At 53.0% G+C, this 17519-nt stretch overlaps 7 protein-coding genes across 7 annotated transcripts; 3 read left to right on the plus strand and 4 right to left on the minus strand.

Annotated features, from left to right (window-relative positions):
• Positions 1–2659: 2659 nt before the first annotated feature.
• On the minus strand, positions 2660–5334 carry M421DRAFT_102537 (uncharacterized protein; the record flags this gene model as incomplete). The annotated part of the gene is made up of 3 exons (XM_033586790.1): positions 2660–3114; positions 3165–5241; positions 5311–5334. The coding sequence occupies 3 exons, from the start codon at positions 5332–5334 to the stop codon at positions 2660–2662; spliced, it is 2556 nt and encodes an 851-aa protein (XP_033446418.1).
• A 1497-nt stretch (positions 5335–6831) lies between these two features.
• On the plus strand, positions 6832–8213 carry M421DRAFT_396929 (glycoside hydrolase family 16 protein; the record flags this gene model as incomplete). The annotated part of the gene is made up of 5 exons (XM_033590122.1): positions 6832–6981; positions 7030–7098; positions 7147–7504; positions 7551–8013; positions 8060–8213. The coding sequence occupies exons 1-5, from the start codon at positions 6898–6900 to the stop codon at positions 8211–8213; spliced, it is 1128 nt and encodes a 375-aa protein (XP_033446419.1). The 5' UTR covers positions 6832–6897.
• Positions 8145–10309, minus strand: M421DRAFT_218193 (uncharacterized protein). Its single transcript, XM_033588289.1, has 5 exons — positions 9038–10309; positions 8798–8975; positions 8393–8703; positions 8230–8253; positions 8145–8175 (listed from the first exon to the last, which is right to left on the minus strand). The coding sequence occupies exons 1-3, from the start codon at positions 10033–10035 to the stop codon at positions 8584–8586; spliced, it is 1296 nt and encodes a 431-aa protein (XP_033446420.1). The 5' UTR covers positions 10036–10309; the 3' UTR covers positions 8145–8175; positions 8230–8253; positions 8393–8583.
• A 275-nt stretch (positions 10310–10584) lies between these two features.
• M421DRAFT_67897 (uncharacterized protein) lies at positions 10585–13042 on the minus strand (the record flags this gene model as incomplete). The annotated part of the gene is made up of 6 exons (XM_033596454.1): positions 10585–12065; positions 12112–12412; positions 12467–12565; positions 12619–12711; positions 12767–12875; positions 12933–13042. The coding sequence occupies 6 exons, from the start codon at positions 13040–13042 to the stop codon at positions 10585–10587; spliced, it is 2193 nt and encodes a 730-aa protein (XP_033446421.1).
• A 4-nt stretch (positions 13043–13046) lies between these two features.
• M421DRAFT_94039 (uncharacterized protein) lies at positions 13047–13961 on the plus strand (the record flags this gene model as incomplete). Its single annotated transcript, XM_033598165.1, has 1 exon — positions 13047–13961. The coding sequence occupies one exon, from the start codon at positions 13047–13049 to the stop codon at positions 13959–13961; it is 915 nt and encodes a 304-aa protein (XP_033446422.1).
• Positions 13962–14487: 526 nt separating this feature from the next.
• Positions 14488–15421, plus strand: M421DRAFT_218290 (uncharacterized protein). The gene is made up of 3 exons (XM_033588290.1): positions 14488–14494; positions 14547–15141; positions 15207–15421. The coding sequence occupies exons 2-3, from the start codon at positions 14666–14668 to the stop codon at positions 15262–15264; spliced, it is 534 nt and encodes a 177-aa protein (XP_033446423.1). The 5' UTR covers positions 14488–14494; positions 14547–14665; the 3' UTR covers positions 15265–15421.
• M421DRAFT_422848 (adenosine deaminase family protein) lies at positions 14956–17384 on the minus strand. Its single transcript, XM_033593294.1, has 3 exons — positions 17010–17384; positions 16091–16963; positions 14956–16037 (listed from the first exon to the last, which is right to left on the minus strand). Exons 1-3 carry the CDS (start codon positions 17140–17142, stop codon positions 15316–15318), a joined length of 1728 nt encoding a protein of 575 aa, XP_033446424.1. The 5' UTR covers positions 17143–17384; the 3' UTR covers positions 14956–15315.
• Between the last annotated feature and the right edge of the window lie 135 nt (positions 17385–17519).

Here is a 17519-nt window from a genome sequence, read left to right on the forward strand (position 1 = left end):
ACTCTCTGTATGCCCGCGCACTCGTTGCACCTGTTGCAGCCACTTAACGTTGCCTGCTTCTCGCCACTAAAGCGCCTGTATAGCAATAAGGTTTTAGCCTTAGCACACAGTTGCATCTACTATATTAATAAGGAAACCTTCCTACTAGCCTTTAAATTAGCATTTAGTAAGGCGTTCACTAGAGAGAACATTTGCGCAGGCTTTAGAGGTGCTAGGCTAGTCCTACACAACCTAGAGGTGGTGTTATTAAAGCTTAATGTGCGCCTGCACACGCCAACACCACTAAAACCTAGCAACGTTGCCTAGGAGCTAAAGACACCACACACTGCTTACAAAGTAGAGGATTAGTTAACTCTAATTTAAAAGTAGATTTAAATCTATTAAGGGTCTCTAGCAAATTTGTTAGATAAGTAGGTTAAATAGTTAGCAAAGGGCACTTAGTAGATAGCTTATAATATAGTGTTAATGCAGGAGGAAATAGGCCACCTTTAAGACGCTATAGAAGCGTCTACAAAGTGCAAGACCTGTAAGCAATAATATATACATGTAGAGGAGACCCTTATAGTTAGTAAAGTAGCTAACTTAATTACTAAAAAGGAGGGTAGGGGTTATAGTAAGGGCAAGACGCCTGTAAAGAGGGTGCGTGTTAGATAACACTATAGGCGTTATAGTAAGATTAGATATAATTCCTGTACTTGTAAGGTAGAAATAGGGGATGTAGATAATAGTAAAGCTTCTAAATAATACTATCTAGGCCTGCAAATAATTATTTATTTGTGTTGTGTTGTGATATAGCGCTGCGCAGGCGTTCTGTTGTTGAAAGTGCGGCGCTTAGTTGGGTGCGGCGCTCGCTTGTGAAACACGTTATACCTAATGTCTTATACTAGGGTAACCTACTTACAATTACTAGGTTAGATCTTCTTCTACTTCCTAGGCTTCTCTAAGCCTATTACTACTAGCTATAACAAGATCTTGCCTATTAGGAAGCTAGACTTATTAAAGTTATACATATCCTTGTCTAAAATACTATACTTCGCCTTTATAGACTAAACAAGCGTGAACTAGGGCTAGATAACTGCTGGGTCCTCGCAGGCAGCCTGCTGGCAATTGTATGGGCGGGTCCACTGCTTCTAGAGCTCTAGTGTACGCTTTACTAAGTTGTCAACCTAGTTCTTGCTAACAGGCTTTGCGCTGCGCTCTCTTAGCAGTTTATCTGCTATATCTTGTACGTCTACCTTTAAGGAGGGTAGGCCACACGCAGATTCCTTAAGTATACATAGTATAACTGCCTCCTCTTCTAGCTTTGTAAGGCGCTTTATATTTAGCTTACAGTTATATTAAGAGCATATTCTATTATATTAGTATTAGATTATTTATTTAGGTATTTTATAGACTTTCTTAGTGTGTTAGATACTTTAAATTTAGTTTCTTAAGATATTAGATATAGTAAGCTGTATATTAGCTTTAGTATAGAGTGTAGGAGCTTGTTGTGGTTGAGACATTACGCGCTGTTGTTGCGCCGGCGTTCTGGCAGCGAGAGTGCGGCGCTCGCTTGGGTGCGGCGCTCGCTTGGGTGCGGCGCTCGCTTGTGAAACATGTTATAGAAAAACTACTTTACAATGCTACAGTTCCTTGCTCCTTATATATAAAGGTTTAGTGGCAGTGTAGTGCAAGCTTATGCTATGCAACAAGGGCCATGGTCATAAGTCGCTGGAACCGTATCCTAGTGTTATTGGGTCACTGTTCGTAGAGCGTTGTTACAGTTTTAGTGCGCAACTAAGTTGCTAACCTACAGGCAGCTAACAAAGCCACTACATGTTGTAAATTGTATAAAAGAAAGTAATTATAGCAAGAAGGGACACTAACGTTTGCTAAGAGAGTGCAGCTAACTACTCTAAAGGAGTTTAAGGCCTGTAGTAATAGGAAGAAGGCAAAGAAGAGGTTGCGTATTAATAGGAGCACTTAGTCTTTTAGGCGCTGTAGCACATGTAGCAAGACAGGGCATAACGCGCAAATATGTAGTGAAGATGCGCAGAGTACTGTAAATTAGTTTAATATACTTTATAGTGTGATATATTGTTGCTGTGTGCTGTAATGTTGCAAAGTAGGTGCAGTGTTGGTGTGGTCTTGGCAAAAGTGATCAGCTCGCTTGGGTGATCAGCTTGCTTGTGAGGTACGTTACCTACTGTTCGTAGTTGCACACAATACAACCTCAGTTCAATTCTTCAATTCTTCCTGCATATGCGCACTGTTCACTCCAATACGACACCCAAACACTGGCATTTTCGCGCTCCTCCTCCACCTGACTTCGCAGTACCAATCTCTGCCTACATACGGATGATTTTCGAAATACTGTAAAGCTTTGTTGCATTTCATTCCGTCAATTACTGTTCTCGGACCAAGGCTAAGACGCACATGCACACCACCCTGGAGGCCTTTGGGTATGTTCGTTGTCCTGTACGCGGAAGGTAGGATACTTCCAGGGATATTGCAGCATGGGGTACCGTCAGCATATCACATCAACATCCATCAAGCCATGAAGTTCTTGCGATTGAGAAACGTCTCATTAGAGCTACGATGAGCCCCAATCCAGTGTACTGAACTCGTTCAGTGACGAATACCAACCTGAAACCCCCCAGGCCAATCCTTTTTAACAGCCCTAGAAATCGAATACCAGCAGGGACGGGTTCAAAGCGAATGGAAAGACGATGTGCGAGCCCACCGTGACAGCCATAGGGACGATACTTGTTATACCCCTGATGCTCACCTTCTCCTCTGAATAGCAGCCCAGGTAGATCATCGTTGCAAACATTGGTACCATAAAGGCAAACATCCACTTGAAACGACCCATGATTTTGGGCCATTCTGTCCAGAAATTGGTGGTGCCTTTTTCTTTAGCGGTAGCGCCCCAGCTCATATTGATACCGAACATATGTGCGCAGATAGCGAGGAGCAGATGGAAGGGCACGCCCCCAAAGAAGATTGCGAAGAACGGCATCCACATGAAGTTCTGCAGGAGTGCGCGGACGATGTGCATCTCGCCAAGTCGGTAGCGTAACACAGCAAGACAGATGTTGGACATGAAGTTGAAGACCACTATCAGAGTAACGAAGACTGGTCAATGTCAGCAAGGCCCGAAGCGAGGTCTCACGAATCCCACAAACCATTCCAGGACTCGACATAGAACTGGTCAGTGTCTCCATTCCTCCATCCGATCAGGAAATAGTTTAGAAGGCCGAGGGGAACAGCAGATGCAAGAGCATAGTAAGACGACACGTATCCAATGATGGTCATCTTTGACGAGAGTTGCATCTTTGACCAGAGGAATTTGCGGAAGAGCGGAGTGATAGGTCCTTTCTTCAACCAGTCCAGCAAAGGGTGGAAGACCAACTCGCTACAGCCATAAGCGTACTTCTCCCAACGATCGAGCTCGTCGAAGATAGACAGTGAGATGCCTTCTTTGAACTCGCCGCTATGATAGTTGGCAAGACGGAGGATATACCCATCGATCTGTAGGCGGATTGCCATATCAAAGTCTTCGGAGACGTTGTTCTCGGACCAGAAGCGAATGTACCCGTCATCTGCTGGAACATCCACGGCCACGTCTTGTACTGCGCTCCAGCGGATAAAGGCGTTGTGACCGACGAAAGGAGCTGCTTCGCCACTGCCGACAGCGAAACGAATGGAAGAGTAGACTAGGTTCGTGAAATAAGCGATGGCATGCTCGAACCAGTCCCAGGATACCTGCATCACGCCTGTGCTGTGCTGTATGATAGCAACTTCAGGAGAGAGGAACATCTCTGCAGCACCATACATCAGGCAGTCTTCTGGAACTTCTGTGTCGGAGTCAACAAGCAGGATGATCGACCCCATCCGGACATCACCACTAGCTCTGGTTCGGGGATCGCTCTCGAGAATCTTCGTCATTGCTAGCTGGTATAGCTCGGCTTCTTCGTTCGCAGTGATGCTCCGATTATCGTCGCACAAGTCGTCAGCAATCTTGCGCAAGGCGTCCTCCACGCGTAAGGAGAAGTTGAGAGCATAGTTCATGTTGGACGCCTTCTTGAACTTGCCCGGACGCACAAATCCACTGACGTTGTGCTTTGGACGGGCTACCCAACCAATGTTGTTCTCGGCGTAGAATGTCTCGAACTCCGCATTCTCGGCGTCAGAGCGCAGAGCCATGCCATCGTCGTTTATAAAGATACGGGCTGAACCGCCTCGTAGTTCATAGTAGGAGATTGCTTTCTGTAACGAGGCCACAGAATTTTTGACAACACACTCGAGCGATTCGGTGTAGATGGGCATCTGGATGGTAATCGGAGGTGGCTTGAACTCGAGAGCTCGGGCATGGGCCAGGTCTGGCTTTGTTGCTGAGTAAAAGCGACTGTTCATCTTTAAATAAGCAGTCGGTCCAAAGACCTGAAAGATGTTATTGAAGAAGACAATGACAAAGAAGAGACCGAGACAGAAGAAGACAGGTTCCGAGAGGACAAGGAGTATGCGGGGATAGAAGTGGTCCCAGTTGATCTGTGAGACGAGAGCGCGATTGCCGAAACCGAAGATGAGTGTACTCATGAGGAATACACCTATGGTCGTGAAAACGGCACTTGTGTAGATCGCTGGGCGCGAGCGTGATTCACTCTCTGTGAAGTCGACTGTGTCCTTCTCTGCGTCCACTTCTTCACGGAGTTCAGCATGGCTCTTGTCGTCTGACGAGTCGACCACCTTCTTGATTGTGTGTGATGAAGATGTGTAGGACCGTACAGTGCTCGTGTAGTCTTCAGACGAGTCGTATCCTAAGGAAGTCACCAGATCGTGAATCCTGCGGTGGATAGACCTGGCTCGCTCCAAGATTGTACCAAGGTCGTGGTACCAGACCAATAACATCCGTTCTCGACGAACAAACGCGGCATACTGAAGCTTCTTGACGGATGCCGACTGAGCCAGTGCATCTAGGGATTCGAATATTTGGATCTGCGAGCCATCCTCGAATTTTAGAGGCTTGTCCGGCTGTAGTGTATCAAAAACTACTTCGGTATGGTCCGTGACAATAGTCAGAGCCACCATAGCATTAATATGTCGCACCGCAGCGAGAATACCCCGGTCCATTATCCGAGGCTCGACCACATATTCGTTGTCGCCTTTCTTTATGAAGGCACCAGATCTGCGCAGGGGTTGTGGAACATCGTGGTCTGTCCAAGACATAGAACGCATCTTTGCGTGGAGATCTTTCGCAAGCTGTCAAGTGTCAGTTGAATGTCCTACCTTTCTCTACACGTGTTGTTGGAAAGAAGAATGGGTACTCACTGTGCGATATCGAGGGTTATCCATGCTATTCGAGGCCTCATATCTGACACCACGCTCGGGGAAATCCCTGATATTGTCGCTGCGTCCACGAGGGCTAGACTTATAACATGAGCCCGCTTCACTGCCCCAGGCGAGCGCTAACGTTCCAGCGTCGCTATTATCGGTAGTGTATGTCCCCAGCGTACCGATTGAACTACGGCCGGAGTCCGGATCGCAATTTGAAGGAGCGTGCGAAGAGTCCTGTTGAATTGACTCATGTGACATCGTGAGTCGAGGCTTCGAACCGGTCGAGGAGGTGCTCAAGTTTGGAGCTGAACGATCGATTGGCAACGAAGATGAGAAAGCGAAAGCTGTTACGAATAGCGATGATGAGAAATGCTAAGAAGAAAGTAAGCGACGATTTGGCAGCATGGGACAATGATGAGCGGTGTTTGGAGGGGAGACACGATTGTGGATAGCCCTGCCATATTCATTCCTGTTTTGTGGCCTGGATCGAGACTTCCGTGGCTTTATGGCGCCACGTGTTCTCAGATAGGAGGACGTACGTGTGTTGTTTCCAGATATGGCAGCAGCCTAGGGTTGTGTGCTGCTCTTCGTTGCACTTCGCTTTGCACGCACGCATACACTTGGGCAGGATTGAGGCGTTTGTGTCATTTCGACTGGAGAACCTTCCGCAAAAACGAGTGCTCAGGCGCAATGAAGAACGTCAATGCGCACAAATTACCGTTGGAAAGCGTCTGGGTGTGAAGGTGATATTTTTCTGCAAAAGGGTGGCGCGCGCATGTCAAGTTGGAGCACCTCCAGAGCCACCCGGCTCGCACCACACGCGCTTTTAGTTGGCCCTCATCGATCTCGAACAAGTCAGCGATCGATAACACGCATCGGAGAGTCTCTTCCATAGCTGAGTTTGACAGAGGCCCTTGGCGCGCTGTTTTGGTCAGTCATGGACGCGGCTACCTACAACCAACAAGATGTGCAGGTGCTCTCAGCCGCTCGCGTGGCTTTCAAAGCAGTCACCTTACTGTCTCAACTGAAAAGTACAGCGTAAAATAGCCGTGAACCAAGTGCTCCGCATGTCTTCAGCGCAACGTTACATGTTTTTCTGCTGATCATCGTCGTCTCCTGTCGCGACCATACTATCTTTCGCCATCAAGTTTACATTTCTCATAAACAAGCCAACAGTCTTCATCACCAGCAACATGGCATTGTCAGACCCGAGATTCAGCTTTCCCTGGTCCAAAGGAGCCAGCACCGTAGTGGAAAAGCGCGAGATCAACCACCGCCGACAGTCTCCCGCCAATACAGCCGCTACTACAATAGAAAAGGAAACTACTGCCCAAAGCCAAGTGAAATCCAACCCCGACAATGTTGACGCCGAGTTGTACGAACCAAAAGACGCGCGCAAGGCGCTCGCACCGTCTCATACATCCGGACAGCCTCGACGCAGGTACAAGAGCTACACCTTAAGAGCAAAGTAGGCGTTACATGTACTTGCAGTCGAGACGGAAGCTAAAATATGACAGAGTTGAAAAACCTTGGCTCGACGATAAACGCTGGCATTGGCCCAGATACATCAACAATGCTATCATGATCACAGGCTTTCTAATCAGCCTAGCCCTCTCTTGTTGGCTAATTGTGGACGGCTACCGGTCCTCGCTTCCTGCAGGAAAGGTGAGCAAAGTTTTGCACTAAATCCGAGGACTTACTGATGCCTCACAGTACTGTCTTATCATGGACGACCAATTCGATATAGGGCTCCATCGCGACTATTGGAGTTACGAGACTCAGGTACAGACGCATCGATAGAGTTACAGGCAAGCGCTAATATGATTCCAGACCGGTGGTTTCGAACACGGAGAGTTCAGCTGGGCGACTGTCGACAAACAAAACATCTTCGTTGATAACGAGGGCTTACACATTGTACCTACACTGACCACAGAATCGACCGACATTAAAGAATCACAGCTGCTCAACGGCTTTTCGGTGAACCTCACATCTGAATACGGCGGCTGGGGCAGCTGTACGTCCTCGGATGTGAAGATGTGCTCGATCAGATCCAATGCTACACTCGGTCGCATCATCCCGCCTGTTCGATCCGCACGTATTACTACAAAAGGCAAGAAGAGCATCAAATACGGCCGGGTCGAAGTGGTCGCCAAGATGCCCAAGGGCGACTGGTTGTGGCCGGCCATATGTATGTGCCGCTCATTAGCAATTGAGTGCTTACTGATATCTGCAAGGGATGATGCCAGAAGACTCCGTCTACGGCGCTTGGCCCAGGTCGGGCGAGATTGACATCGCAGAATTGCGCGGCAATGATCGTCACTACCCTCGCGGTCGCGATCTTGTTACGTCGACCCTCCACTTTGGCCCTGATCCGCAACATGATGGACACTTGCAAACATACGATACATTCTTCTTCAACAAGAAAAGCACCGACTTCTCTGACAAATTCTTCACCTACGGCTTTGAGTGGTACAAAGACTACATGCACATGTACGTCGACCACAAAATCATCTTCTCCATCAGCTTTAAGAACAAGAAAACGTTCTGGGACCGGGGTAAGTTCAAGGGCATGTCTTCCTTAAATGGCACAATGGCCGACGACCCCTGGCGAAATGCCGAGAGTGGGATCGCGCCCTTTGATCAGAAATTCCATCTGAATCTCAAAGTCGCGGTGGGAGCCCAGCATGGGTACTTTTAGTAAGTGCTCTAGGAGTCTTGAGAGTGACTGCTGACAGAACCACAGCGATGGGAAGTTCAATAAACCATGGGCTGATCACACCCCACTTGCTGCAAAGGAGTTCTGGAACGCGAGAGACCAGTGGCTGCCAACATGGGGCAATGGTACCGACCGCGGCATGACTGTTAGATCAGTCAAGATGTGGCAGCAGTGTGAATGAGTTCTACCTATCAGACCTTCGTTCAATGGGTATAAAGCTTCTGGGTCCATTAGTGCCACGGCATACATTCAGGTTGAGAGCTTGTTGCACATGTCCATAGTCTTCAATGCGGTGTCGTAGTCGCCGGCTCGTTTATTTCCAAAAAAAAAAAAAAAAAAATCTGCAACAAGCCCACGTACCGCGAATGGGTGTACTATCTTCTGACGCGGAGCCAGAATCGATAGTCCATAACCCAAGTACCAAGATATGCTCGCACTGCACTCACATCTCGACACGGTGATCGACGGCGGCCTCGTGAGACGCGACGCGTTGAGACTCCGACCTAATCTTCTACAGTAGCGCTCTCGATCGCAGGCGAGGAATCAGTGCCTCACTCGTACAACTCAACCCACTCTTTCCGAAGCATATTCATGTTCTCTTCCACCATCTCCGCCTGCAGCATAGCCTGATGACTCTGGTTCATCGCCTCGGTGGAGCGACTGAAATCGAGCTGGAAGCGTCAGTCCGCATTCTCGCCACAACCGCAACGGGGAAGAAGGCAACACGAAAAAGCAAAGTCAAAGAAACGCACTCAATTCACGTACCGGCGGCGCATAGTATGCACTTGAATTCCACTGCATCGCGCGAACCGTCTCCTGGCTCCGCGCCATGTGCTGCTGCATACTGAACAAGCGTGCCTGTTGCTCGTGTTGCCGGTGCTGGATGCGTAATTGGTCGAGCTTGAGTTTGTACTCCTGGGCTTGGGCCTCTCTTGCCATGATCCTAGTGCGCGTGAGCTCGCCTGCATCGACTGGTATGATTCATGGGGGGTTTTGCGTAGGTACCTTTGTTTGTACGTCGCGAGGTCTCCGCTCGCACATGCGTCTTTGAACCACTGTATGAGCCGGGGCGAATAGAGATCGCACACGAAACCACTCGGCCAGACGGCTGGTCTCAGTTCTTTGAGGATGGTCGGTGGGTGGGAGGATTCCAGCAGCGGGACGATATGATACGTGTAACACTCTTCGCAGATGGCGTAGTGGGGGATCGAGGTCGGGAACGTCCAGCTCTTGGTGCCGGGTAAGGCAGGGTCGGCTTGCATACAGACAGGAACAGGCGCCCATTTCTTGATGTAGTCGGTCAAAGGACGCGTGTCGAGGGTCCCGGTTTGGAGTGATTGCTGCGCTACTTCCACCATCTTGTCGAAATATTTCCCGCCTCGGTTTCCGTCCTTGTTGACTGTGAGTAGGTCGCATGTCGCTTGGACTTTGTGGCCATCCGCAACTGATCTGAAGATGCCGCGCATGGAAGGGAATATCGCATTCGCGCGTGCGACGCAAGCTGAGCAGACTGTGAGGTCTTCGATGAGAGAGCCGGTTGTTGGGTCAAGAAGACAGTACCAGGTCCGCGTCGCAGTTGGCCTGTCTTCTTGTTGCGGTTCTGGATATTGCATGTTGACGTTCGGACAGTGCCCATCTTCGTCTGGCGGCAGTGCAGCTACAGTGCCTAGCAGATTGAGGTCCGGCGCACCTTGCAAGAAGAGCCAGAACGTTGCTGCGCGGTTCCAGCGGTCAGAGAGGTCGCATCTTTTTACCGTGTCTTTGTGCATGGGCGGAGCTTTAGTAAGACATCCCGCGTACGGTGTGTCGCGAAACGTCGCATCGTAACAGCTTGGACAGATGTCGACGCCCTGAAAGGACCTTGGTGTGGCGATGTTGTACCAATCTGAATCCCCTGTTGCAAACGCTGAACGAGGGCAGGGCGCGAAGACTGGAGACCGCCCTTTCTGCTCGGCTGCGGTTGAGGATGGCCTGGGCGGAAGTTCAGGTTTCACAAGAGGCATTGCGGACGACGACAAACAAGAATGTTGCTCGCTGAGAATCCGGTAGAAGTTCAGGGTGAAGCCCCAGGGTTGTTGTACATACGGCGTAAGCGGAGCCTCCCGCTCAGCCTCGCCTACCCTTGCTTCGCAAAGACATGGATACGAGGACCGGTGAGTTCTTCACCCCACCTGGCGCAAAAGACAGGGTGTGGGGTTGCCTAAAGCAACACAAACGCTCACCATATCGGTGCAATTACATGCGCACTGAAATACCGAATCGGCAAGCTGCTGGAGAGGTCTCGAGGCGGCCGAGGTCTGCTGTCCTACAGATAGGCCTTCGCTGGAGTCAGTAGTGGGCAGGCAAGCTGCGAATGATAAGATTCATACAAGGAAGGCGATTAGGTAAGAATATGTACATCGAAGTAAAGACAAGCGGCTGTTTGAATTGTGCTTTGTAGATGACCGTTTCCACGTAGCGTCGTGATGAATCGGAAAGAGCGTTGGGGTATAGAGCGGAACGAAAGCAGAAAGCCTAGCCAGACAAAACGCATGCGCGAATACAATGGATTACTATGCATTGATGATGAGGTTGCGTTGGCTGCTGTCCTCGGGGTTGTTGCCGAAGACAAATCGGTAGAGATCACGCAGCCACTTGAACTGCTCACTACGCGCCATCCACTGCACCGAGCGGCCGATTTCCACGGCGGTCTGTCTGCGAGGCGGCTCGTTGTGGGCAGTTCGAAGCGTGGGGTCTGCAAGGACTAGTTTTCTGTAGCTTTCAAAGAGCTGTGCTTGCCAGGGGAGCGTGCCGAAGCTGTTCGAGGGAAGAGCGCGGATAAAGTCAGGCAGCGGTATCTGACGGCTGTAGCCCGTGTTGATGGCGGCTTTTACAATCAAGGCTTTCAGCCTAACGAGATTGGGATCCGTTCGGCCTGCAGTCGCCGTCGACGAGCTGTGTATGGAAGCATCAGAGTACGTTGACAGATTGGACGATGCAGACGACCAGCGATCGTGTGTCCGTGTCATGCCAGCCTCTGGTCCTAGAATTAAAATATTCGGCACATTGTTCTCTTCGGCAGGCGAGAATTCTTCACGGTCGTCGAATATGGTCGTGGGCGTGTCCGGTACTGCTGGTGTTTGTCGCCGAGACGAGATGGCGGAATGGTACGAGTCGTCAATGCTGGATGACGTCCGGCCCGACCTCTCCGAGTAGGATCGTTGCGAACGGGTCACAGAACCGGAGCTGGATCCAAGATTGAACTCATACTGGGTCGGACGAGGGGTGCCACGATCAGGCCGCACCTGAGTCCAGCCTTCGCGGAACAGGTCGCACAACTCCCAGCAAGCTTGTATGCCGGAGCCCAGCAGCTCCTCGTCCGCAGGCTTGCCGTCACGACTGTTTTGGCGGAGACTGAAAAGCGTTTCAGCCAAGGACCAGCAGGCATGGAGCAACGAATCCGTTTCCTCTGGCAACGACGTCCGTTGCTTCATCAGGCGATGGCATAGCGTCAGGTAAAAGTCCAGCGTGCGTTCTCGAAAAGCTTCGGGCAAAGCACGGTCGTGAGCGTTGTAGAGGTGGTTGTTCAGCTCGAAGCTCACTCTCAACACCGAGTCAGAGGCATCGTCGCCCCGCTGCCGTACGTCGAACAAAGCCTGGCAGAAGTCCCGGCAGAGCTCCAATGTGGGCATGACCTGAGCCGAGGGGTTCTCGTCCCGGCTCTCATAGAGTTTCTGGCACAAGCGCCAACATGTTCGCCAAGCGTGCTCTTGTTCGTCGGCACTGCCGCCAGCATAATTGAACATTCGTCGGCGATGATTCTGGCTGAGTTTCGCTAGTGAGTTGCACAGGATCCAGCATTCATCCAGTGCACTGTTCAGCGCTGCAACCTCTCTCTCCGACTCGTTGATGCCATGCAGCGCCTGGCCCATGGTTTGGGCGTCAGGCGGTGCTGGGCCGTTTCCTTGTGACTGGGAGGATTCGTCGTCGTCCTGTTCGATGACAGAGCTCGCCGAGGAATCGGTGGGGTAGCTGTCGTCGTGCTCTGCTATGTCTGTGCAAGTCAGCAATGCAATCGACCCTGCTTGAGCAGCACGCACCAGCCAGGTTGGCGCTCATTCGAGCACTGCGCCGCTTCAGGTCATCCTCGTAGTCGTGACGCGTCTGCGCCAGCGGCGTGCTGCGGTCAAAGGCGCCGCGCGGTACAGATGTGTCGATTGGAGCCGTGTAGTTGTGCTGAAGCGGGTTAGCCATCATCGCTTGTGCCAGAGCAAGGCGAGCAAGACGCACCTTGTCGTCAGCTTCAAAGACCATGTTCGCCTCGGGAGTGGCAGGCGACACTACGGCTGTATTCTCCGAGGTGTTGGCGCTCGACGAAGCCGCTGACACGCTGCTGCGGCTCTGCATGAAGAGTCAGCGCCTAGACAGTGCAACGATTGCGAATGCGTCCCATACAAATTGCTTGAAGTCTGCGGGCACATGTATGACAGAGGGCGGCGCCTCGTCCGAGTCTGACCGCGTGCGCGCAGGGAGCGACGTGTCGAGCTTGAACGGCTGAGTCACGGGTCAGAGCTGGGCTGGTATGCAGGCCACAATGGTCGCCGTACCTTGGACTGGCTGGTCTGACTCGCCGGACTGGCAATGTCCTCGGTCCTGGGCGATCTGATATCGTTCAGGCCGTCTTGTGCGTCGTCCTCGATCTGGACAGTGTCAGCGCTGCTGTCCGTCTGCACAGCGGTCTCGAGTCACGCATACCTCGGTGTGGTCCGTGGCACTCGTGCCATTGCTGTCGACGGGCGAAGGGTCGACAGTCGCAGGGTAGGGGCTCGGGGGCGGGACAAGGTGGTCCGACTGCGTCGAGGACCTGTGCGAATCCATCAATCAGTACGTGCGGTGCAGCGGGGTTGCTGGGGGGGGGGACGCGCACCTATTTGACAGGACGTGGTTGAAGTTGGGCGGGGAGCTCGGCGAGTCTGTGTAGGGGCTAAAGGCAGAGCTGAGGCCCGGACCCGTTGGAGACGGCATCAGCATCGCCATGCCTCAAGGCTGTCTCCTTCGCGCCAGACCTGCGCCGCGCGGGAGCTGTGCGAGAGCTCGAGGGGGCTCCCAGCGTGCTGCCGGGCTGCCGGGCTGCCTGCCGTGCGAGTGCGAGGCTGTGTCGTCGGCGGTGTGGGGGTCGGCGAATGGCGAGGGGATGCGCGGCGCGAAGAGCGTCGGTCGCGGCGACGGGTGGGTGGACGGTGGAGGCGCTGGGTCGCTCGCTGGGCAGGTGAGACGGGCCTGGCGGTGCTGTGGCAGACCAGCTGCGGCGGGCGGCGGGCGGCGGGCGTGTGGTATGTATGCGGCGCGTCTGCCAGAGAGAGACGCAGCGAGACAGAGCGAGACACGGCGAGACAGAGCAAGACACAGCGCGACAGAGCAAGACACAGCGAGACAGAGCAAGACACAGCGAGACAGAGCAAGACAGGTCGCCGACACTCTTGTCCCAGGGCGACGACATGGGCTGCCTGCGCGTAACAGCTGTCGCGCCCCACAGAGGGCAAGGAAAGCCGCGCCCTGCCCGCCGTCCGCCGCGCTGATTGGGCCGCAGCGGTGCAGCCGGGCGCTTACCGCTCGATCCCTTGTCCCAAAACGCTCTCGACGGCTGCGCGATCTGCTCTCCATCACATCCAGCAGCACGGCGCTGGCACGGGCGGCGAGACGGGCGGGCGTTGCTGGACTCGGCGTGCACCTGCCGACGAAGCGGTTCGCAGCGGTGGACTCAGTCTCTCGCTCGAGAGCAGGCCAGCAGTCTGCCTCTGCGGCACCTGCTCGCCTCGCCCTCGTTCTCAAGCCCCTCCACTCACGCCCACCAGGCTGCCTGCAGCTGGCAGCGAACTGTGCACGTCCGCCTGCTGGGGGGGCCCAAGGGCTGAGCCAGTCCGCGACATGCCTGCGCACAGCGCGCTAATGCACCGCCTTCCGCACTGAGAGAGGCCAATGAGCGGCACCAACAGCCATGTGCTCGCGCGGTAGACAGATGCATCTCTGTGGCAGAGCTTGGGAGTCTGACCGGTGCCAGGTGTTGACGTGGCCAGCAGACAGGCAAACAGAGTGGATCCCGGTGAAGCACTGCACCTGCTGTTCGCTGGGACAAGGTCAAAAGTGCGAGGCCAAGAAACGTCAGCGCAACCAGCGCGTCAACACCTCCATCGACAACTCGCTTCCACCCTGCCAGGCTGTCAGCACCAGCTACCGTAGCTCTGGACGCCTGGACGCCTGGCGGCAGTTGCCGCCCTCCAACAGCTCTGGCACGGCCCAAGTCACGGTCAAGGTCTACCACGGGGCCCCACAACAATTGCAACCCCATTGTTCCAAACCAGCAATACGTACAGTCTTGGTGTCACCCATGCCGCTTCCGCGCTCGCCTTAGCCGCGCTCAGATGTGTCAATTGACGCCATGTCGCACAGGGCCTCGGCCTCGAAAACACGACAAGAAGTCTTGTGAGCAGCCATCCAGTAGCACTTTTAGACGTACTGATTCGCTTGCACACAGTTCTCTGCCATCCAATCACGTCGTGTATTCAGCTTTGCCACTCCACGCGAACTAGTGATCCAAGCTCAGCAGCTCACGACCACACTCGCACAAGACGTCAGGTTTTCTAAAGTCGGCAAATGCCCAGATCCTCTACGTTTTTCCCGCGCTACCTTGCAGTGCGCGGCTCAACCCCGTTTCTAGCGCGTGCAGATTCCTCCACGCCTCCTCATGTCCGCTGGCGCTTAGAGCTGCCGGCTCAATGGCATACGGCCCACCAACGCCGCACCAAATCTTCTCGCCGGCGCAGGGATCCGCCTCTGCATCTCAACACTGCTTGTGTGCGAGGCGTGGTTGAAAGAGGGGTCAAGCGTAGGAGTCTGCCTTGTGTGACGTTGGGTGGAATTTCGAATGAGTGTGGGCCGGTATCTCGGTGTCGTGTTACATTTGAACTCTGCACCACGATGCATGCTCGTTGGAGGCATGCTCGTTGGAGGAATACTCATTGGAGGAATACTCATTGGAGGAATGCTCATTGGAGGAATGCTCATTGGAGGCATACTCGTTGGAGGAATGCTCATTGGAGGAACGCTCATTGGAGGAATGCTCATTGGAGGTATGCTCATTGGAGGCATGCTCATTGGAGGTTTGCTCATTGGAGGTATGGTATGCTCATTGGAGGTATGCTCATTGGAGGCATGCTCATTGGAGGCATACTCATTGGAGGAATGCTCATTAGAGGTATACTCGTTAGAGGTATACTCATATACACCCACGTCACATCCTCTGCTCACTCCTCCGGTTCAACATCAACGTCAACACCATGCTCTTCTACAATCCAACCGCAGAATCTCTCCCATCTCTGAGTCCACTCCTTCAGCCTTTTAGCGCGCTCGCCCTTGCCCATCATGCCATCCTTGATCTCTTGTGTCCACTCCTTCGCGCTTACGTCGTCGAAGCTAGCCCATCGCACACTGTTCTCCGCAAGGCTCCCTAGGCCCGCAAGACCGAGGTTCTCCCATCCCTGAAGTGCTTGCCAGAAATCGTGCGACATGCCAGATTCTCCCTGTCCGAGAATCGTAGGATCGTCGTTGCACAACGAGCAGGGAACGCCGCGAGCCAGCAGCGCAGGCAGTGGGTGGGACATGATCGAGCCGCACAGACGCAGGACCTCGTTTGATACCGGGCAGCTCTCCACCAAGATCCTCTTCTCTTTGACCATGTCGATCAGGAGAGGGTGCTTGTACAGGCTGAAGCCGTGACCGATGCGTCTTGTGCCGAGGATGACCGCGTCGAACAGATTCTCGTCTGTGCTATCGCCATCACCGAGCGTCTCGCCCGCGTGGAAGTAGAAGGGTATGTCGACGCCCTCTTCTGCGCATCTCTTGCGGAACCAGAAGAGCTCCGGTGTGAGATCTGCGAGTGGCCGGCCAAGGTCTTCCTGCCCGACGAGGTCGTAGCCGGCAATGATTTCGGGGAATTCGAGCTTCATCTCGATGCATGCTTTCATGCCTGCATATCGTCAGTAAACACCTTGTACTCGTTGTTGATGAACATGAGCATACTCTCGATAACACCCTTCTTGTCAAACTGGCGAATCGTGGTCCAGATCATGCGCGCCCCCCAGAAGTCTTTGCCTTCCTCGCTCTTCTTGAACTTCTCAAGCTCGTCAGACAGGTGATCCAGCATATTGAAGTAGTCGGAATCCCAGCCTTCCTGACCTTTGCTTCGGTAAGGCGTGAAGAATGCCGAGCGCATGTCGACCCAGTATACGCCGTCGTCAAGAAGGGTCTTGAACATTTTGCGAAGGAATTTGCGGAAGATGGGCTCGTAGTAGATGAGCGAACCGAGGATAGGGAAGCACGACATGAACTTTCGCCACACCTCGTTCGGTCCTTCGTGATGCGAAAGGTGTTCTGATGCAGTGATTACGACTCTTGATCGTATCCATTCGATGAAGCCCTTCCTAGCACCATCTGGGAAGCCGTCGGCAGCCACGTTGATCGGGACTGGCGTTTGGGCCGTGTAGTCTGACGACCACAAAGATGCACCTTCTTTTGCGTTCTTCGCAAACACAAAGGAGAAGCCGGTCTTGCGCAGGGTGTGCGTGTCTGTGATGGGTCCGTCCGCGACGACCGCGATACCATCTTCCTTGAATGCTTCCTCAAGAGCCCAGTCGAGATCGACCATGGCCTCGATGTGACAGTGGAGCAGGGTCCCCTTGGGCATCTTCTTGACAATCTGCCACAGCTTGCTCTTCTCCATACGCTCCTTGGCGAGAGAGAACATCATGCCAGGGAAGACGTCGACATGTTGAGTGAGGAGGCTGTCCTCATAGTCCCGCGTCCACAAGGTCTGCTGCTCTTCGAATCTAATCTGGGACACAATTGAAGCTGCCTCTTGGGCCATGGGCGAGAGATTTAGGCGGAAGAGGTAGTCTGAGAGATGTTAGACCATGGAAATACTTGCATCTCGGCAACCAACCACTTCGCTGTTTCTTCTCTTGCTGCACAAGCGCATCTCTTCCTGATAGATATTTCTGGATGAAAGGCTCGCTGAGACTCGGGACCCCCTCCTCCTTCTCCCAGTCATCAATCTTCGCCTCGTTTGGCGCCATATTGCTCTTGCGCAAAGGTTATGTTTTCTCGTGTACAAGAGCACCCAGGGAAAGTCGAGGCAGCAGTCAGCGGTCGGCGGCGTCCGAGATGACCTGCCGAGTTCGAGATAGCTTCCGTCTGACGTAGTGCTAGGACCAAAGCAGTGGTGGGGCTCCATATGCGGGCAGGAGCTCAGCTCTGTTCTGTGCTACCTGCATTGTAAGCCTTTATGCAGATGATGGGCATAAGAGTCGCTCCCTCTTTCACTGCACCTCTCCAGACCACTGCGCACAGCGAAGACGCTTGCTGCCCCATCACCTATCCGATGCGCGAGTCATGGCCCAGCGCGGCCTATCGATAAGTGGTGGGGACGAACCCTTGCTACTCGCGCACCCGC

This window comes from Didymella exigua (assembly GCF_010094145.1).
Source record: "Didymella exigua CBS 183.55 unplaced genomic scaffold M421scaffold_23, whole genome shotgun sequence".
Lineage (NCBI taxonomy): Eukaryota > Fungi > Ascomycota > Dothideomycetes > Pleosporales > Didymellaceae > Didymella > Didymella exigua.